Source organism: Primulina huaijiensis, unplaced genomic scaffold (assembly GCF_012295235.1).
Source record: "Primulina huaijiensis isolate GDHJ02 unplaced genomic scaffold, ASM1229523v2 scaffold42201, whole genome shotgun sequence".
NCBI classification, from domain to species: domain Eukaryota; kingdom Viridiplantae; phylum Streptophyta; class Magnoliopsida; order Lamiales; family Gesneriaceae; genus Primulina; species Primulina huaijiensis.
The window spans coordinates 246698-269599 of NW_027360113.1; the positions used below are offsets into that span (position 1 = coordinate 246698).

Sequence of the window (22902 nt, forward strand, 5' to 3'; positions counted from 1 at the left end):
CTTTATTAAGTAAGAGTTGCTTGCAGTTATTTTTTGGTCTTTAAAGCATTCTTGCCTTTAGGTATTAATTGAATATAATATTCATCAAAAACCGGAATATTGCATTTTTTTGGTTATATATATTTTTATTTTTTTGCGATTTTAGTCATCAAATTTTTTATATTATAAAATTTCAATTTTAATAATGAATTTTTTGATTTTTTACAATTTTATTTTTTTTTATCAGTGTCATATCAGCGCAGCATCAGCGTCACATCAACGTCATGTAAAAAATAAAATAAAAATTGCAAAAATAAATAAATAAAAATAACGATCCAATAATGAAAAAAGACATATATGACCAAAATTACGAAAAAAATATACAAAACCAAGAATATGATATTCGATACATTACTCAAATGCCCAATTAAATCTTATTTTATTGTATATAATAAGAATCGAGAGTGCAAATCAATTTTATAAAAAAATTATTATAAGTTAATCATTTTATAATAATCTAGTTATTTGTATTTTTTTTAAAATAATGTATAATTTAAAAACAAAAAATTATTTAAATCAAATAATTTGTTGGATGAGAGAGATTTTCTTATTTCTCTAGCGCGGCAAACAGACATCTAGAGCTGACAAATTCCACGTCAACGACTCTTTGTTCCCTCAAAAATATCAACATCAACGAATCAAAATATATCTCAAACAAATCCCACAAAGAAAAGCTGCAATTTTTATGACAAATTGCGATAAATTTTCTGCCGGAAAACGATGTGATACCGAAGGAATTTGAGGAGACTAGTTCAAGGGTCAACCATGGAAACGTCCTCTTGAGCTGCAAATGAGGAACTAATATTATGGCACGGTCTCTGAGTTGAGTTTCTGTCTACTGCTGCAATGAATATCTCAGACAACGGCACCAACTCGTCCAAGGTATGATAATGAACTAACTGTTGGTTCCAAGAAATTTTACCTCTAGATTTCTTTAGTTTTCATTTTCAAGTTTTTAATGCAAAATATATGGATAATGCTAAGTTTTTGTGACGATAATTATATTATCATGCTGCAATGGAAGAAAAATCTAAATGGGAATTGTGGGCTGTGTTTGAATTTAAACATCATGTAGATAAATTTTCTTGGAAAGAACAATCTTTCAGAAGCTTAATTCAGTCAACGGGGAAATGGTGTTCTTGAGCTTTTAGCTACTTCGAGAGAACGGTGATTTTTTTTTTCTCTTTCTAATTTTTTCTTATTTTTCATGTTTGTTTGGCACAAGAATTCTTACGAATCTCATGCGAGGGAAGATACAAACCCGAATGGTAGTATTGGTGGGACTTTATTAAGAGCTATTTCAGAGATTTTGCAGTCACTTTTATGCATAGAGATAGAGAAGGAGATGTTTATCGAAATCGGTTGCTATTTTTACCGCGTATCTGTCGTGATAAAGGAGCTGCAGATAAACAGGAATACGCCAACAAATGCGATCGAAATCTTGCAATCATTATCAAGAAGAGTCGACTCGGTGAAAAGCTTCACAACGCAAATAGAGAAGAATGCAAAAAAAATTGTTGTTTCTGACGTTCACAACGTTGTGCAGCAAATTGAAGGTGCTGTTAGGAACATAGGAGAAAATCTAAGTATCCTACCTTCATTAACATATGGGAAACAAGATTATGTCGAGAGGGCGGCTAAGGCACTTTCGGAGGAGATGAAAGATGCATCATTTTTGGGTAGGTTGGGTCAAAACTCGGAGATGAAACAGAAACTTCATGTATTGAACCCGGGGGATTTAAAGAGGGGTGAGAGAAAACAGGTGGATGAGGACCTTTATTCCGTGGATGTCGAGGTTTCTGCTGCTGGTATTCAGTTTTCAGATACATCCCAGACGTATGTGTCTGATACCCTGGAAAGCTATCCAATGGTAAACAGAAATGTCTCAAAAAGTTCGAGTGCTGGATCATCATTAATGGCTCTGCCACAGTTTGCTCACACGGAACCGTTGTATGGGACGTTTTTCTGTCCTTTGTCGAAAAAGGTCATGGAAGATCCTGTTACCTTAGATAGCGGGGTGACGTACGAGAGAAAAGAGATCACGGAGTGGCTTGACAAACTAGAAGACTCGGAGGAAATTTTCTGCCCAAAATCTGGTCAGAAGTTGAAGAACAAAAACTTGAATGCAAATGGAGCTCTAAAGGCAACTATTGATGAATGGAAGGAAAGAAATGAAACGGCAAGAATCAAGGTGGCTCGAGCAGCCCTATCATTGGCTAGTTCAGACAACATGGTACTTGAAGCGGTTAATGATCTGCAAACTGTCTGCAAGACTAAGGCTTATAATAAGGTACAGGTTCGTAACATTGGAATGCTACCGTTACTTGGTAACTGTCTGCAGTACAGAAACAGAAGTGTAAGGTGTGCAACACTTGAACTGTTAAGACAATTGGCTGAGGATGATGAAGATGGAAAGGTGATTAAATATATTTATTTGTTTTTTTCTTGTTTCTAAAATTTGATACTCTACAGTTATTTAGTTGGATGTTAAATAACGCAGGAAGTTATAGCCAAGACAATTGATATTTCAACTATCATAAAGATGATGTCTAGCAGTCACAAGCCTATCAGGCACGCATCGCTGTTGGTCTTACTTGAGCTGTCGACATCTCAGTTTCTGTGTGGCAAGATCGGGACAGTTGCAGGAGGCATTCTCATGCTGATCACGGCAAAATATAGGCAGTCTTCGGATGCTTTCACTTCAGAAAAGGCTGATGAAATCTTGAAGAACTTGGAAACACTTTCAGATAACATCAAGCTCATGGCAGAAAACGGATACTGGAAACCACTGCTAACTCATCTTGTCGAAGGTACAGTAAGAAATCCTCTGGTGGAATACTTTAGTTGTCACTTCCTGCAAGAAAATCACCAAACAGATCCAGTAAGTTTCGCGTGGAAAACTTTTCATTTTTTAGTTTCAAGTAAAATGGTTAGAATTGAACATTTACGTTACTCGTGTTAACTGTACAACTCATATTTTGAAATGAATTGAAGCCCAAATTTCATGTTTAATTGTTATGCTACGTGCAGTCACGAAAAACAGCGGGGGCAAATATTACTCCTAATGAGTTGTTTCTGCTCTAACACAACCTGAATACAGCAATAATAGTCAAAGTTGATGAACAGGTAGCGAACAGATGAGGATAGAGATGGCAACTTATGTTGGCGAAATAGTTCTTGGACCCGACAGCAAAAACTATGTAGCAGAAAGGGCCTCACCAGCTCTAATTCAAATGGTACAAAATGGAAACTCTCTGAGCAGAAATGCATCATTCAAGGCCTTAAAACAGATATCATGTTGCCATCCAAATGCAGCAATTCTTGTTGAAGCCGGAATAATGCAGATCATGGTTGATGAGATGTTCACCCGCAAAAGTCATAACGAACCGATGAATTCAAAAACAGAGGCCACTGCAATACTAGCTAATATACTCGAATCAGGACTTGATGTTGAAAGTTTTCAGGTCAACAAGTATGGCCACACGATGGCTTCAGACTACATATTATACAACATCATTATCGGGATCAAGAACTCAACCCCAGATGAGTTGAATATAAACCTGATCCGTATTGTACTATGCTTGATCAAGTTCCCAAAAGCATCAAGCACTGTTGTTTCTGTGATCAAGGAATCGGAGGCTAGTTACAATTTGATTGAACTTACAAATAACCCGAATGAGGAAATTGGGATTGCATCAATCAAACTGCTCGTCATTTTGTCAAGCTTCATGGGTCACACATTATCTGACCGACTCTGTAAAACACAAGGTCAGCCACAGAGTCTAATCCCGAATCCTGATGAAATTACAAGAATCACAGAAAAGCATGCTGTATCAGCCAATTTCCTAGCAAAACTTCCACATCAAAACCTGACACTAAATCTAGCTTTAGTCAACAGTAGCGTCATTCTAGTAATCATGAAAAGTATCAGTCAGATACAGATGGCTGGCGCAAGATCAAGCAGGCATGCCGGAACTTACTTTGAAGGACTTGTGGGCATTCTTGTCAGATTGACCACAACCTTATACGATCATCAGATCTTGTTTACTGCAAGAAAATACAATTTTGCATCTGTTTTTACCGAACTATTAACAAGATCGTTCTCAGATGAGATTCAGAGGCAATCTGCAATTGGATTGGAGAATCTATCAATACAATCAATCAGTCTGTCAAGGCCTCCCCAAAAGAAGACGACTAAGTTCTTCAAAATTGTTTTCTTGCGCAAATGCATATCAATCAAGCTGTCCAAAGGTGAAGAATTCTCATTGTGTCCTGTTCATAGAGGGCTTTGTTCCTCACAAGAGACCTTCTGCTTGCTCGATGCAGAGGCTATAGACCAGTTGATGTCCTGTTTGGACCATGAAAACGTGGGGGTAATTGAAGCGGCTTTATCAGCTTTATCTACACTGTTAGATGACAGGGTAAACGTGGAACAAAGTATAAGCTTCTTGTCCGAGAAACGAGCCATCCATCATGTGTTGAATGTGGTGAAGGATCACAAAGAAGAAGTTTTGTGGCAGAAGGCATTCTGGATGATTGAGAAATTCTTGATCCGAGGCGGGGAGGAGTCAGTTTCGAACATTTCACAGGACAGGCTATTTCCTGCTACATTGGTTAGTGCATTCCACCACGGTGATGATCGCACAAGACAAATGGCTGAAAAGATTTTAAGGCACTTAAATAGGATTCCGAATTTAGCCCACACAGTGACCTTTACAATGTGAAAGAATTTTTCTTGCTAAAGATTGGAGATTGTTACTATTTCTATCTTCTGTTAAAAAAAAGGTGTTTTCTTCTTTGGACTTTTGGCTATGATTCTGCAATCTTGATGGCATTTACTTGTAAATTTGTTTTTTTTTCCAAAGAAAATCCCGCTTGTACATGAGTTTGAATGGGAATTTTTCTGGATAAGTCTTTGGTTATTCTATAAGCATTCGTGCCAGCTGAAATGGAAAATATTCAAATCTTATTTTTGGGTTTTCTTTCTTTTATGTCAAAAATTTATGTGAGACGGTCTCACGAGTCGTATTTTGGGAGACGGATTTCTTATTTGGGTCATTCATGAAAAAATATTACTTTTTATGCTAAGAGTATTACTTTTTATTTGTGAATATCGGTATGGTTGACCCGTCTTACAGATAAATATTCGTGAAACTATCTCAGAAATCTACTCTTCTTTGACATACAAACTAGTGAGGAATACGTGCTTCACACGTGGAACTAATAAGTACACAGAGGACCTCATTTGCTTAGCAAAAATACACCGAATACATAAATCACAATATAAATATAAATTATTCTTCTATTATCTTTAAAAAAAAGATTATTATTCTCATAATAAATTATAAATTCTCAAAGATTTTCAGAAAAAATTAAAATATGTATTAAAACTTCCAATTATAATAGTAATTAATTTAGGGAAAAATTAGATAAGCATCATCCAGAATTATTTATTTCTAAATAAAATCTAAATTTTTATTTTTATTATGCATCCATTGAAAAATTAGAATAACCATAGCACATAAATCCATGAAAATGAAAAGGAAAAAAGGTGTTTATCCTAGTCATGAAGTTTTTAAAAAATTTCACTTGTGATTTTTCTATTGTAGATTCTACTCTTATATATATTATTAAATAAATAATAACAATAATAATAGAAATCCATAAACTTAAAAAAAAAATCTATTATTTTAAAAAAAATCATTAAATCTCTTCAATTAATACACTTTATAAGAATTTTACTTAGTATTTTTGTTTTTAAATCCTAAATAAATTATTGGTTATTGATTATGTTTCAATACTTTCATATAAAACCGTTTCCGATTTTTTGCTATTAATAAAAATGTGATTCGTGAGATTTTTTTTTTTTCAATTACGAAGACAAAATTATCACCTCCTCTCACTCAAAAAAAAAATTTTAAAAAAATACCACAAAGATAGATATGTAAATTTTTAGCTTCCAATTTATTCCCTTCTCTATGCAAATTACAATTTACAAGGCATTATATGGCTAAATATGTATTTAATTGAATCATTTTACTACCATAACTTTCAAATTTTCGCTTTCCACTACTATTAACTTTTATTTGATGGATTTATAATTATATTTCTGATTCATTTTGGCAATAACTCTGATTCTGATTCACATAGAAGTCTAACAATAAAATTAAAATATAAATTTAACCGTATAGAACAAATAAAAATATAACTACACTTACAATATGAAATATTTATTATATTATAATTATAATTATAATACTTTAAAAATACTAATAATTATCCCTATAATTTATATTTATTATAGTGATTCATGTCACACATTGATCTTAAAAGTAAACGGTAACTCTAATTGAAACATCAAAGTAAAACTTATTAACAATTAAAGTAGATTTTACTGTCAATGAACAAAAAAAAAATTATTGTTTTTTTTTTTTACTCGAGGGCTATCCAAGTTAGTGAAATATGTAAGTTTGGAACCAAACAATCATGAATTCAAACCCTACAAACATTTTTTGAGCGAGACTATTGTAGAATATGGTTTACTTGGTGACGTGGTTTGCAGGATATTGTATTAAAGGCAAGAGTTTACTACATGCACAATGGAAGACAATAATTATATGTTCCTCTATCACAATCACAAAAAATAAACAAAGAAATATTTTTTACGCCAATAAAAGCTTGTCAAATACTAGAATACACCCTATGAAGATTTTGTTTTGCATTACAAAACAGAAAGTACTACAAGAAAAAATATACATTACAATAAGCATAACCATTCTCGAATTAAAAGACACTGAATTACTGATTCTCAAGGGTTCACCCTCGAGAAAAATTAATAGTGAATAAAATAAACAATACAATTAAAGATCAGGTCCACGTCTCTGTTTTAAGACTAATCGAGTAGATTATGCTTTCACCGTCACTCGAAAGCTCGTGAGTTAGCTCTATGTTCCCCTTATATTGGTCTGTTTCAGTGTCTCTTCAAGAAAAATCATCAAGAATGATAACCATACATAATCATCACACTTATGGAATAATAACAGATAAAATTATTGCAACAACAACCAGCAAAAGATCAGATTATTCTGTAGCAGTAGACAAGCTCATTGAAGAATGAACTTAAAAATGTGATCTCTTATGTAGATCAAGAAGATGTCAGACCATCCGATATTGCTCCTTTCGTTTGCAGGTATAATTTGCATCAATCGCAGTTTCCTTCAAATAGGGAGCAACTCAGCTTTAGAAATACGAAAAGTCACTTAAACTTTCTTGAGCTTTACAACTGATGAACTGCCAAGATAAGTCAGATCACACTTCGACAGCAAAAACTTTTCGATTCCTTGATGATATACTGTAGCCTTCCAGGGATAAGTTATTGGAAATGAACAAAGCAAATCACAATCTTTGTTAGGCCCGACCCAGTAATTTCTATTATCCCCATTTGAGAGAGAACATCAAGGTTCGGTTTTCAAGTTTCCTGTTGGTAGAGAACCTGCAAAAGCTACCAGAAACTGGGGATCAGCTAAAGATCCTTGGCCTGGAAATGATTTTGATTAAAGAATTTAAAAGTTACCGCTTAAAACTTGGCTGTTTAGAGGACCACTCGTGTTAAAGCCCATATGAATGATATTGTGAAGTTCCCCATCCCACACACCGGGTACCTGCAGAAGATGATATAAGAAAATTTCAAGGAAAAATCAATTCTACATGTTGTCCAATACTCTTGTTTCTAACAGAATGTCTGTGCTACCTGAGCCAATGCGACTGATTGTAAATTAATGGGTCTTCCAAGTGTTTCTGAACAAGGAAGACTTGCTTGGATTAGTCCAGGTTGCGGCGAATGCAGTTGAGGAAAAGGCATGGTCATATCAAGTTGAAGTGCCGGCGAAGATGGCATACCAGCTCTAGGTTGTAGGATCTGTTTCCATGTAATTACTTGAGTTAGATAAGCGTCTGAGTTAGGTAAATAACGAAATGGGCTGGAACACTACAGCTTCTTCTTACATCTTTAGCCAGAAGAGCTTCAATATTGAAGTCTGCCTGTGGATTTACTGTTGCAAGCTTCATTGACAGGAACTGGAACATTGTAGAAACAGAGTTTCATATGTTAATGAACCACCATCGGGAGGATTTTATATTATTCTACATGAAGGCACAATAAACTTACACACACGCCCCTATGATGGAATTATTTTTTAATTCTAAAACTCTCTCTTTTAAAAAGATCATCTACACAAAAAAGTGAGAGGAGAATTGTAGTTAAATATTGGTTGAAAAAACATGAGTACTTGCCACGAACCTCAACTTGTCGTTGAAGTGATTGCACATAGTTGATGATTTCATCGAGCATGACTGCTTTTCCAGTGACCTGCTAAGAAATAAGCAACAAGATTTAGCACGTGAATATCCCTGCACCAATTAGCCTTAACTAAACCAATACTAACCTTGCTGCAACCAGGCACGAGATCCTGAAGGAATTTCATCCTTTCACTAATCTTCTCCCTCCTTACCTACAGTATAAACTATTCTCAATTCAACACCGAAGGAAATTTCTCACTGAAGCTTGCCATGTACAAAAGATACAATGGTATTTTAAATGATGTTACAAATAGAAGACAGCAGATTTCTTACCCTTTCAGCAAGACTGTGGCTATTTGTTGCTTGTCCTCTTCGTGCTCTGACGTGTATGTATCCATCCTTGGGTAGATCCGATCCTTGGGAGCCCTGCTTGCAGTGTTTTCCACCGGGTTTACTGGTGGAATCGTGGTTCTGATCACCTTTTAATTTGGTTTCAACTTGGTCCTTTAACAGTTCGATTGGTGGCAGTGGGGCTCCAACAATTTCATTAAGTTCGGTATCCTGATATTCCGAGACAATTGAAAATAAGTAGATGAAGTATTATGAATTATAGTACCTTTGTAGTAATAAAGATAATTAAGAGCTACTGATATTCATCCATCAGCAGAAAAACACTCGATATTCAACCTGAGGAGTTCTTTTTCTCTTGTTCGATCCAAGCCCAGAACCACAGGAATCCTCATCTGCTTCAGCTAACTCCTCTTGTGCACCCCGGCCGCTGAATTCAGCCTCATCAGACTCGTTAGCGGACACATCAACTCCATGTTTTGCTTCATCGTAAGACAGACGAAAACTCTGGCTTTTTCTCTCATTCTTGAGAGAAGACCCTTCAACAGAACGCTCCCCAGGTACCAAAGCCTGTTCCAGAACTCCTGTCGTGCCCACTACATCATTTGGCCTTTGAATTGGTCCAAATCCACGAGAATGCGGATTCGAATGGTCTGAAGTGCTAAAGGGGTTCATCATTTCCGTAAAGTTCCCTCCACTGAAGCATGAAAACCTCGCTGCGCGCTCAATAAAAGCCGGATCAGTCGGGAAATGAGGCAAGCTTGGAGGAACCATTCCAGGAACAGCTGGTAAAAGGATACTCCCTCTTAACATTCCATTCTGCGTCCAATTCATACCTGCTCGAACTTGACCAAGGCCGCTCGAACTGATAGCCTGATTTTGGATACTCGTATCGCAATAGCCTAAACTCTGTCCATTGATAGGATGATCCCAAACCGGAGGGCAAAAAGAATCTGGCATAAAGGTGGTGGAACAAGCAGAAGACTCCACCATAGAATTTCCTAATCGAGTCATTCCTACAGATGAATTAGGTAAATTGTTCCCATTTATTTGCCAATCTGAGAGTACATTTGGTGCATGATAGTTTACAGGATCCTCGATCATCTTCTCTTGCGCATGATTATTATCCTTACAAGAAGTGTTCATCTCTCCTTTATCAGATACAAGATAATAACCGCAGTTCCTCACAGTTTCGGCTATGGATCAAGAAACAACCTGGAAAAATGTAGAATTAGATACAAACCACCCTAAGAAAAGCCCTAAAAATCCTATCAAATTCCATAATCGAGCAAAAGAAAGAAAGTAGCAGTGTCAAAGTATCCTATCAAGTATCAAGTAAAGCTGAAAAGGGAGAATAAATAAATTACTTCAACCCAATTTATGACTCATGAATCCAAGAAAACACCATAGGACGCCAAACAAATGCATCGATTCCAGGAAAACATTAACTACTACAACTATTTCCCAAGATTTTTCACTGAAATTAAGCAGTCCTTCAAAAATCAAAGCAGGAAAGTCCATTAATGCCGAGAAGAAAAACACAGGCAGTTCAATGAAGCAGAAGCCAGCCAGTCAACTCAAACAGAGGTATTAATTGCAGTACCATAAATACAACTACAAACACATTCATTAACTCATTAAAAAAAATCCAATGGTCGGAGAAAAAGCAACCCATTGAGTAAACAATCCGGAATACAGAATCCAAAGTGGGAAAAGAACAAGAACAAAGATACCATTTTCAGATTGTGTGTTGCCTTTAAGGAACTCTACACTGTTTTAAGCTGCCCATTTTCTCTTCTTTAATGAAAATCTCAAGTCTTTGCACAAGAATATTGAAACTGCAGACAAATTTGTAAAACAAATCTTGAAACTGGGCATCTAAGAAAACTAATCCATTTAAGAAAACTAATCCGAAGAGATGATCAGGAAGCAGATACTAAACCAGCTGGACGAAATGAAAAGGAAAAGATGAGAGAAAACTTGTAGATTCTTTGGAGGAAATGGAGAGGAATGTCAAGTTAGGAAGATGCTTGATTTATGCCCACGCCTTGCATAAAAAAAGAGCGGTGTTCATGATTAACAAGGGACGGTCAAATAATTTTTTCGTTCTATAAAGCTGTATCTCTTACTTCTCATCCTATTTAGTTAACTAATACAACCTTGTCCTAATATTTTTCGGACGAACTTATTGTATATTATTTATTAATTTATTTGACTAGTGTAATTTAATTTATCACGTACGTATCCAAAAATAATAATTATAAATTCCATCGTCATAAAAAAAAATATGATTTTGTTAAACCGAATTTGATATATTTATTTGGCAGCATGATTGCAAGAGAGTTTACCTAACACATATAAAAGCATAGTGAATGTTAATTTTACCATCATAAAAAAGTTTTAAAAATAATTAAATATATTAGATATATCTTATATTAACTTGAATTTTAACAGATCTTGAACCCAAAATTTGCGATATCCCGAAAATAAAAGTATATATGAAAGTTTACATAAGATTGCACATTGTATAATTTGCATACAAGTTATAGTCTATTATCACAACACCACTCAAATATAAAAAGACAAAAAATTGTGCGAGACGATCTCACAGATCATATTTTGTGAAACAGATATCTTATTTGGGTCATCCATGAAAAAATATTACTTTTTATGCTAAGAGTATTACTTTTTATTGTGAATATCGATAGGGTTGATCCGTCTCACAGATAAAGATTCGTGAGATCGTCTCACAAGAGACAACACTTCAAAAAAAAATTTCAATCACTTTAATATTTCTTTTTCGCTAAATCAGTTACACGATATCAGTATCCGTAACAAATTGAAATATCAATCACTTTAATAAAAATCAATAATGTATATAATGACATAACCCAAATCTTTCCTAACACAAAGACATCCAAATATTAGGTTTTTTGTGAATCTAGAACAAAAGATTATATATTTAAATTTTAATAAATATCATCGTAACTTTAAGTGAAAGGTTCATGATGTGTACCTAAGGTGTTTTATATGCAATAAACTTTATTTCGAGTTGTCAACTTTCTCCGCGTGTATTTTAGTAAATATAAAGAAAATCATGCCTTGAGCTACCAACTGACTACAAGCCAACTGTATTTCATTTTATAATATTTAGTATATTATTTAATTCATTTGATCAGAAATATTAATCATTGCCTTTTTTACCCTTGGAATAAGAGCTCGTGTAATCCTTTATTTTAAAGACTTTGTTTGGTCAAGACTCAAGACCCCTATGTTTTTAAACAAATATCATTGCCATTTTTCAAATGTAATTTTTTTATGACCATGAAAATGGCAAATAAACTCATGATCATACTAATTAAGTAAATTATATTGAACAAGTTATGTGTGTCGAACTTATTCGATAAAATATTAGTAAAAATATCGAACTATTACGCATTAATCAAATCATGTTTTGAAAATGAGTAGGAATAATTTCATTTAAATTCTTGTGTTCAAATGGATTTATAATTTACACAAAAACTCTAATGAGACGGTCTCACGAGTCAATTTTGTGAAACGAATATTCTATATAGGTCATCCACGAAAAAGTATTACTTTTTATATCAAATATATTAATTTTTATTATAAATATAGACATAATTAATTCATCTCACAAATATAGATACGTGAGATCATCTTATTAAAGAATAATTTTTATATTTATGTTTAGACCGAATAGAATGAGAAAATTAATCAGTAGAATAAAATGTTTTTTTTTAAATAATTATTATAACATAAAAATATATTAAATCTCAGACGGGGCCCAACAAGTGATTGCGAGGCGCAGTCAACATTAAAAAAAATAGTTTTCTAAGTTAATTAATTTATTCTTAAATTAATTAGTTAATTTTATTAGGGCTTTTTTTAAGTGTTAGTTTGCCTGGGGACTCGCATTATCAAGGACCCAAGTCACAGAAAAGAGAATCATGGAATCTCCTCCTGCTTTAGCTTTACAAGTTCCGAATTTTATAAACTGTTTGCCCTATTATTAAACAAATAAATAATAATAATTACTCAATGTTAATGAAATAGGAATTATAAGGATTTGATCCATATAATAAGCATTCGTTGGGGATTTATTTTTAGAATAGGTCTTACATAAGACGATTTCACAAATCTTTATTTGTGAGACAAATCAATCTTGTCCATATTTACAATAAAAATTAATATATTTGACATAAAAAATAATACTTTATTGTGGATGACCCATATAGAATATTTGTTTCACAAAATTGACATGTGAGACTGTCTCACAAGAGTTTTGTGTTATTTTTATTTCTTTTACACTTGAACTTGGATTTAGTTTTAATCTCATGAACTTTTCTGATAGCTATAAAGTAATTATATATCACATTTTAAAAATTATATATCGCATTAAAATCAAATAAACAAATTAATACTAGAATATCGTTAAAAAATTCAAATTTTTTATTTGATACTATTCTTTGAGATTGGGGAAAATGCCAAAATTATCTAATATGTTGTTTTATTTTGAGTTTTAATAATTTAAGTAGTCAAAAATTTTCTTAGCCCAATAGATTGTTTTCTAATGTAAATTTAATATTTTCATCTGAATGTTAATATAAGGTTGGACACGTCAGTAATATTTTGTACCATATAAACAATACGCAAGACTCAATCNCTCGGTACGGTAACATCGATATATCAAAAATTCGGTATTTTTCCATACCCCTAGTAATGTTAGACATTATGTCAGTATTATGATGAAAACACAAAAACTCATGTGAGACGGTCTCACGGATCAATTTTGTGAAACAGATATTTTATATGGGTCACCGACGAAAAAGTATTACTTTTTATGTCAAATATATTGATTTTTATTGTAAATATGAACATGATTGATCCGTCTCACAAATAAAGATCCGTGAGACCGTTTTATGAAAGACCTACTCGATGAAAAATGAATAAAGTAGTGTTTGCAAAAGTTTATTTTAAGTGTTTTCAACTTCTACATACAATTTTTAAACATTCCATTGGCTAGAACTTTAAAAGCACTTAAAATAAACTCTTACAAAATACTACTTAAAAATGAAGGAAAAAAAAAAACCAAAATAGGCCAATTTATAGTACAATCCCTGCCAAAAAAATTACTTGTGGAGTTTTGAAGAAATTTTCGATTTTATCCTAATTTAACTCTAATCAAAATCAAAAATTTTTAGCAGATTGATAATTTCAAACACTCCTCTTTTTTGTTTGCTTCGTTGACTATTTAATTATGAAAATATCACAACTCTTTCTTTTTTTGCTATTTTGATAACTGCTTAATTAAAGAAATGCAACATTTTTTTTTCTCTTTGTTGGATATTTATTTAAAAAACGTCACTTTTATATTTTTACCATTTTTTAAATTTTTTTGTTTTCCATTACAAAATATCAAATGTACTCAAGTAATAATTTTGATAATTTTCTCCTTTCCAATATAATATTGTATAATATAATATAATATTTATAATCATATCATAGAGTTGATATTTGACTACAATGTTGGAATTAATTACGTGTACATGCAAACATGGGCAAAAATCCTCGAGGAGATAGTACAAAGAAGAAGATGATGAAATAAATCCAACCCCCATACACCCTTTATCATTATTTTATATAATTATTATAATTAAAGAAAAGTTGATTAGATTCCTTAGGTCCCTATCTTTACCTCGAATTATTTATTATTTAATAGAATATATATATATATATATAACACCACTAATTGTGGCATGTAAATTTATGCCTTTTTTTATATTAAACTTGTTAATTAATTTCGTACGAATAAAAATATTTTTAAGAAATTAGGTAAAGTTATAATTAATTTGAAAGCAAGAGTCGGTTCTTGGTTGGCATTGGCTCTTCTTTTGGGGAAAGATAAAATAATAATAATAATAAGGTGGGAAAGATAAAATAATAATAATAACAAGATAAAAACTTGTGTGAGACGATCTTACTGATCGTATTTTGTGAGACGAATCTCTTATTTGGGTCATCCATGAAAAAATATTATTTTTTATGATAAGAATATTACTTTTTATTGTGAATATCGATAGGATTGATCCGTCTCACAGATAAAGATTCGTGAGACCATCTCAATAGATACCTACTCTAATAATAATACCTTCAATGAAGCTTGTAAAGAGAGTTTGCTTATTGGACAACTTTTTGGAGGGGGAAAAAAGCTTTGCAATTATTTATTAAAATTAAACTAAAATCCAGTATATATATTTCTGCAAATTTTATAATATATTAAATTAATATTTAGTGCACACGTCATAATATAATTATATTAAAAAAATGTAAGAAATATTGGCGAACATCAGATCAATATTCAATTCAACACAAGATGTATTTATTGTGTTCTTCGGGTAACTAATTCTTTAAGGGAAAATTCCAAGACTACTCATATAAAATTCGTCTGTGTAGATTTTTTTTTTTTTTTTTTTTTTTTTTTAATTTTTTTTTTTTTTTTTTATGTTTTAATTTATGAAATTTTGTTTTTGATTTAATAAATTTCCAATTTTCACCGCAATTCTGTCGTCCAGCATGACATGTGATCAATCATGTTCAACATTATATCAGTACTTAACGTGAAAAAAATTATTTTGTCTAAATTTTGAATAACTAGCTAGAATTTCAAAATCTATTAGGTAGCAACAATTTTTTTTGCAACGATCAAAATATGACATTTGAGTTGTTATATAGTTAATATATTCTTGTTGTACTATTATTATCGACTATGTTGAGTTGCAATATTTGTATTTGTTAGTAGAACAATCAAAACGTGGTGTTTGAGCTGCTATGCAGTTTAAAAGATTTGTGTTGCATCATTATCACAAACTATAACTTTTAGTAAAATTGAAAGCCCTCGTTTCTACAGATTTTAATTTTTGATAAAACGACACACTCATGCCCTAAAAAAATCCTTTGTTGTCCATCTTACTTAACGCATCGAACATGTTAATAGTTTGGAAATTAATTCATGGTTACTAATAAAGTGAGGTTTGGTCTACACCTTTAATCAATTACACGAAGCACGTTGGGAGCTTCGAATTATGCCAAATCCATAATTGTACTTGTACAAAGATTTATAGAATATGTAAACAAATAAAATATATTAGGCAAAAACTTGTGTGAGACACTCTCATGGGTCGTATTTTGTGAGACAGGTCTCTTATTTGGATTATTCATGAAAAATATTACTTTTTATCCTAAGAGTATTACTTTTTATTGTGAATATCGGTAGGGTTGACCCGTCTCACAGATAAAGATTCGTGAGACCGTCTCACAAGAGACCTACTCAATATATTAATTTTTGATCATTTATTGCATGCAATTATATAAGATTAATGTTGTGAACACCTTTTGGTCAAACCGACTGTCGAGATTCGTAACAGCTAGCTAGCCACCTATTTTATTAGTCGGTTGTTCACATTAATAATTGGTAAGTATTTGTAATATTAACTCTGAATAGTAATATGTTAATAATTATTAGATTATAAATTATTTATATAACATTAATTAATTGCAAAATCGTATATTGAATGTAACGTTTAGGACCCTTTTCTCTATTTTCTAGTATTTAAAAACGCATGTATATTTATTTTTGTGTGGTTTGAGGACCAAAACATCAGTTTTTTCGGTGACAATGTTACTCTATAAATATCGTATTTACTCAAAATTTGTATTGTTCTACTCAATTGTATTAGTGCAATCTTTTTAATTTTAAAATTGAATTTTATATTTTTGAGTAGATCTTCTGTAAAACTATGACACAGATCTATATCTGTGACGACTTTTGGGTAAAGCTGGATAGCCCCACCCCAATTTTAATTGGGATATATTGGGTTTTTGGTTTTGTCTTCAGCTGAATTTTATTAGTGATTCAAGTTTTTTCTTGAAATTTAATAGTGAGTATGTGATAGGTAAATTCTTGTTTTATTTTGATGCCGATGAGAAATTGATACATGTGAGAGATAAATCCTTGTTTTATTTTGATTATCATTTATTTCTCTCATTATTTCTTCTACATAACCGATCAAACAAATGATCATCGGAAAAATGGTTTGATATGAAGATATTTTTGGATTTCTTTTCACAGATGAAAAATTGAGTTCATCCGCCGATGAGGACTTGAAAGCTCGTTGCAAGAATCTTGAAATGGAACTATAAAGAAAAGATGGTACATGGCAACATGATTCAGATTTGGATAATACAACATATCGGGTTGAGTCGGGTTCAAGTTCGGATTGTGAGTTTCGTGTTAGTTCGGGTTCGAGTTGAGCAATTTTTAAATAATACTATGCGTCAACTCGACCCGATTAGCTCAAAGGATATATATAATTTTGCTTCATTGGCCTACGGACTCAATGCGTAGTTAACCATATTCATGAAAATTTTGGATTCGAGGTTTGGGGACATTATGTTATAGCATTTTGTTCCATTGGCTTATGGACTCAAATAACTCATTGTGTGGCTCACTCATATTCATGAAAATTTCGGATTTGAGGTTTCGGGATATCATGTTATTTCATCAATTTTTCCGAAAAACTATCAATTTTCGAAGATAGAGAAAAAATAAATTAGAGTGATCATAAAAAAAGTCAGAAATTTCCGCTAAGGGTACGGATCCATAATTTCCCAAACATCCATATCAAAATCTCGGGACTCAAAATCTCAGCTCTTGTTATTTCACCATCTGTATTTCATTTAAAACAAAGCTGTTANCTACATAACCTAATGATATAAATAATGTAAAACAATAAGATGGCAAGCATCTATATGTCACCCCGTCTTCAACTTAGAAAAGATTTCACTATAAGATTTTGATTTTACAATACTTTGTAACAACTCACTTCAGTCTTAGGTCTTATCCATTGCCCAAATTGAAAATCCTAGTATTCTCACAAACAGTTGAGACTCGAAGTCTGAAGGATCTTTTTTGACACCTGCGAAGATGTTTCAAACACAATATTCTCCATGAGCTTCAATAGCTCGTGTTCTAAGAATGTAAACATCGATGAATTAAATCGAGTTTGGTTTTAAACCAAGCGGAAGACACTCGAGATAATCTTTCGTTAAGAAAGCTGATTAGTTTAAAAGCCTTTTAATATGTGTAAACTGAATAACTGGAATAAGGGGATCGGTTCTTGCATATATCAGTTCAGTTATGGTAAGAACTGAACTGATAACAACTCGAACTGATCAAACCAGTTTGAAAACGATAGTTAAACAGTTAAGTACAAGATATGTTTATGGATGTTCGGAGACTTCAACTGCTCCAACGTCACGTCATCCCTTCTACCACCTTGGGTAAGACCCACTAGAAGACTTTGATTTATACAACACCTTGTATAAACCCACTCAAGCTTAAGACTTACACTACTGTCTAACTGAACTCCTAGTCTAGACTGAAGGCAGCACCTTCCAGCCAACATTTGTTTAACGTCTATGTGTCAAAGACTACATACACAAGTTTAACGTCTTTGTGCAAGACTCATTCAACTTATCAAGACGCTTTTTTCTCTGTATATGTGAGTGATTGTGTGAGAACTGATATGTGAATATAACACGAAGGTGTTCTCACACACTGAGAGAATTGTGGTTCTAATCTAAGTTGATAACACTATGAAGTGTTCCCTCAAAATTGGGCTGGTTGCTTCTTGTAAACTGATATGAATTGAGCGTAACCTTTCTTCACACACTTCTATATCTCCTTGTCTTGTTGATGATCTAGATCTTCTATATATAGGGGCAATGTGACTGTACATCAAGACTCGTCAAAATTGTCTGTTGTAGTTGAATTTGTTCCTCGATATTTGTGACTTGTCTTTTCTGATAGTAATTCTGAAACGTCTTGACTTTAAGCTCTGCTGCAACGTTCATTATTGTCCTTTGACTAGACAATTGTTTTCCTTAATGCGCACAACTGGATTCCATTAGATAAGCTCGTAGTGTTCTGCAAACCGGTCGATTCTTAACTGATGTTCTGAATTGGTCAGTTGAACTGGTTTCGTGAAATCAGTTGGCTAGTCAGCTGAACTGATTTCACTGCTTCAGTTGAACTGATCAGCTGGGCTCTTCATCAGTTGAGCTCTTCTTCAGCTGACTGGGCTTCTGAAAGTCTTCTGCTGAACTACCTATCAGCTGAACAATCAGTTGAAATGGTTCAGTTTGAGCAATCAGTTGGTACTTTCAGTTTGCGTCTCAATAGCTTCAGTTTTGGCTCGGTAACTGATCAGTTTCAGCTTTCTGCGCACTTAGGTAAATTAATTAAAAGCAAAATAACAAGTTTTGTTAGCATCAAAATCAAGATTTCGAAAATGAAATGTTCCAACACATTCTAAGAACCATTACAACACATATGAAGTAAAGTAATAAATCATTCGATTCAATCTATCGAAAAACTCCTCAATCGATCTTGGCAATAAACGTTCGAGTGAGTTGATTGAAGTCCTTGATGATCCTTGAAGATCTAATGAATATTCTTTGATGAGTGAGGTTGTTCAGCAATATACATATATATTGTGAGGATTGAGAGTGTTCAAAAAATCTTTTCATAGTAAGCTTCGAGTGCTCTACAAAAAAGATTTGCATAACATTCCCCAGCGAGTAGGATGGATAAGGTACATAATTAGGTAAATGCCCACTCATTCTCATTTAGATTTACATTTTAATTTGAATCGAATTCCATTAGACAAAATATGTATGTATACATACTATTACATCAAATAAAAAAAACTATAATATTTATTCTGACAGCAATTATATAATTGTAACGCTAAACATTTTCATCAAAAGTTATAATTATTGATGAAAAATTGTAATTTTAATTCGGTAAGTTGGTTTATTTTAGGTTTTACTAATAACTTATCAAAATTTGGTTTTCATCCAATAACTTAGATTTTTTTGTTTCGGTTTTTTTTTTTTCTCGAAACCACTAAATCCATGAGATATTCTTATTTGACACCGATGTTATTCTACGTTGCTCATGTGACAAGAATAAAACTTATATTACACACATTAAATAAACATAAACAAAAATAAAGGGAAACGACAAACTTTTTTCCTCCAATTTTGAAATATTGATGATCGTTTTGCTTTATTGTTCTCAATCTTTTTTATCAAATGAATTTTAATGGAGTAATATGAGTTTTATTGTCGTCACATTTGTCACACTAGAGTAAATCAGTGTCAAATTAATCATATTCGATTGATTTAATGATTTCAGGTACAAAAGACGAAACCAAAAATAAATCTAAGTTACTGTATGAAAACAAAATTTGACTAGTTATAATACAAAAATTCAAAACTGATCAACTTACATGACTAAAATTGAAATTCTTTTCCTAATTTTTAATCACAATACAAGTCAAATATTTTAATTCATGGTCTAACCTAATCATCATGTTTTGATTACTTTCTCATTTGGAATAATTAGGAAAATAGTGTGTGTATCTATTATTACACATGATATACAAGTTTTTTTTTTCTTTCAAAGAAGATCTTTAAGTTTATATATATATATATACCTAATTTCCAAAACGAAATACTCCACATGGTAATAATTTCAAATCTAAATAGTAAAACACAAAAATCTCGGGTAAATTTTGTGAGACGTATCTCATATATCACCCGACAGATAAAATTATTATTTTTATGCCAAAATTATTACTTATTATAGTAGATATGAGTCGATCGATCCGTCCGTCTGATAAGTGGAATTCTGAACTTCTAACGACAATGCACATGCAATGCCTTGTGTAACGTAATACACAAATATTATGTGTTATATGGACATAATACAATCTTTATTTTTAAAAGTATTTAATTTATATATGTTGAAATTTCATAGTTTAGTAGGTTTGTTTTGTAATTTAGGATTGAAAATGTAGAAATATTTGATTTTAATATTTTATGCATGTTTTGACAGTTTGATAATTTTGTAATTTATGGTTGAACATACCAAGAGACCTTTTGTAATTTTGTAAAAAGATGTACATATATTTTGTACGCGAGAGACGTTTTTATATAAACATAGCTGATTTTGTACTTTTATAATTTGATATAAAAAAAATACGATAAATATTTATGTTAGTAAATTAATTTGCAGATCAAAGATAGCTAACATATAACTTTCTTTATCTTTGTCCGTATTTTTGAATTCATATAGAATCTAATTTCTAAAAACTTTGAAAATTAGTGATATCTATTTTTTGAATTAATAAAAAATCATAGGAAATATTAATTAAATTGGTTTGAATAATCATTAAAAATTTAATAAATCGTGAATGTTCACGTGCATATAATTGTACCTGCGACAAATGTAGCTATGGTGGTGTTAAGTCTCTGGAATTGTTTCATCATCTAGAGCACATCATGATGTTCCTACTTGGATTGAATGACTCTTTTTCGCAAATCAGAGGACAACTGCTGTTAATGGATCCTTTATCCCCAATTAACAAAATCTTTGCCTTGGTGTCTCAAGAAGAACGTCAACGAACAATTAGCTTGAATCCTAATTCCGCAACACCTATGGCTTTTTCTGTGAAATCCCAGCCCTCCAAGTCGAGTTCATATGGTCAAGACCAGCATAACAAATTCAAATACAAAAGGAGAGATCGTCCATATTGCACTAAATGCGAGATTCATAGGCATACGGTGGATACATGTTATGAAATACATGGTTACCCCCCGGATTTAAACCTCGGCCACGAATGCGAAGTGACTCCCAACTTTTTCACACTCCTTTCTGGCTAATGTGAATCTTGTGGCGAATCAATCTGAAATTGGGAATACGTCCACAGGCCAATTCTTTCAAACACTTAGCCCCGGCCAGTATCAACAATTGATGCAAACGTTTCAGTCTCATCTCTCAGCTGCTCCCAACAATAATGTGGCATCGAGTGTACATCCCTCATCTCATACTGCAGGTATTTGTCTTTCGGTTTTGATGCCTCCCAATCTTGCTTCAGGACAATTTTGGATCGTTGATTCGGGTGCTTCGAGTCATATTTGTTGCACAGGTGAGGCATTTCAATCCATGACTAAGATACATAATGCGTCTATGACACTACCTAATCGAACCACAATTTCCGTTGATTCCATTGGTGATGTTCAGCTCACTTCAAATATTATACTTTGTAGGGTTTTATATGTTCCTCAATTTCAATTCAACTTACTCTCTGTAAGTACACTCACCACAGAGTCAAACCTGGTTGTGCAGTTTTATCATGATCATTTTGTTATTCAGGAAGCCAACTCCAAGAGGATGATTGGCAAGGGTGATCGCATTAGGGATTTGTATATCTTGGATCTTCAACAACTTGGTTCAAACTCTATATCATTTGTCAATAAAGTCTCTGTACAGCTGTGGCACCAACGATTTGGTCATCCATCATCCAAATTGTTGGATTCGTTACACAATAAGCTCGAGTACGATATACACAAGAAAGGTCCATCTTCCTTATGTCAGATCTGCCCACTTGCAAAACAGAAGAGGTTACCTTTTATCTCCAATAATCACATGTCTTCACATCCTTTTGATTTGATCCACCGTGATATTTGGGGCCCTCTCAGTGAACCATCATATTCTGGTCATAGGTTTTTTCTGACTTTAGTCGATGATTGTACTAGATTTACTTGGGTTTACTTGTTAAACTCAAAATCTGATGTTGCTCGTGTAATTCCCCGTTTCTTTGCTATGATTGAGACTCAATTTCAATGCAATATTAAGTGTTTTCGTTCGGATAATGCCAAAGAATTAGCATTCTCTGATTTCTTTAATCAACGAGGAGTCTTACACCAATACTCGTGCGTTGAACGACCGCAACAAAATTCTGTGGTCGAACGAAAACATCAACATTTACTCAATGTGGCTCGAGCCTTATATTTCCAGTCTCGCATTCCTCTTTCATTCTGGACGGAATGCTTTCTCACTGCGTGTTATCTAATTAATCGAACTCCATCATCTATGCTCCACAGGAAGTCACCCTTTGAGCTTTTGTATCATACTGTGGTTGACTATTCGCGCCTCAAAGTCTTTGGTTGCTTGGCATTTGCCTCGACACTTCCTGCAGCTCGGTCAAAATTTCAGCCTCGAGCACGTTTGTGTGTTTTTCTTGGATACCCACCTGGTGTTAAAGGCTACAAATTATATGATCTTGACAG

At 32.8% G+C, this 22902-nt stretch overlaps 2 protein-coding genes across 6 annotated transcripts; one reads left to right on the forward strand and one right to left on the reverse strand.

Annotated features, from left to right (window-relative positions):
* Window positions 1-618: 618 nt before the first annotated feature.
* Window positions 619-4903, forward strand: LOC140969538 (putative U-box domain-containing protein 42). Its single transcript, XM_073430906.1, has 4 exons — window positions 619-921; window positions 1265-2455; window positions 2540-2849; window positions 3166-4903. The coding sequence occupies exons 1-4, from the start codon at window positions 886-888 to the stop codon at window positions 4761-4763; spliced, it is 3135 nt and encodes a 1044-aa protein (XP_073287007.1). The 5' UTR covers window positions 619-885; the 3' UTR covers window positions 4764-4903.
* Window positions 4904-6750: 1847 nt separating this feature from the next.
* Window positions 6751-10768, reverse strand: LOC140969537 (transcription factor bHLH49-like). 5 transcript variants are annotated; one of them, XM_073430901.1, is made up of 9 exons: window positions 10053-10383; window positions 9025-9900; window positions 8671-8898; window positions 8484-8549; window positions 8339-8410; window positions 8044-8115; window positions 7790-7957; window positions 7613-7700; window positions 6751-7540 (listed from the first exon to the last, which is right to left on the reverse strand). In XM_073430901.1, exons 2-9 carry the CDS (start codon window positions 9829-9831, stop codon window positions 7494-7496), a joined length of 1548 nt encoding a protein of 515 aa, XP_073287002.1. In that variant the 5' UTR covers window positions 9832-9900; window positions 10053-10383; the 3' UTR covers window positions 6751-7493. The 5 variants fall into 5 exon arrangements, with proteins under 5 accessions (XP_073287002.1, XP_073287001.1, XP_073287004.1 ...); XM_073430900.1 differs by lacking the exon at window positions 10053-10383 and adding an exon at window positions 10419-10768 and having other exon boundaries at window positions 6753-7540; XM_073430903.1 differs by lacking the exon at window positions 10053-10383 and adding an exon at window positions 10419-10768 and having other exon boundaries at window positions 6754-7531.
* Between the last annotated feature and the right edge of the window lie 12134 nt (window positions 10769-22902).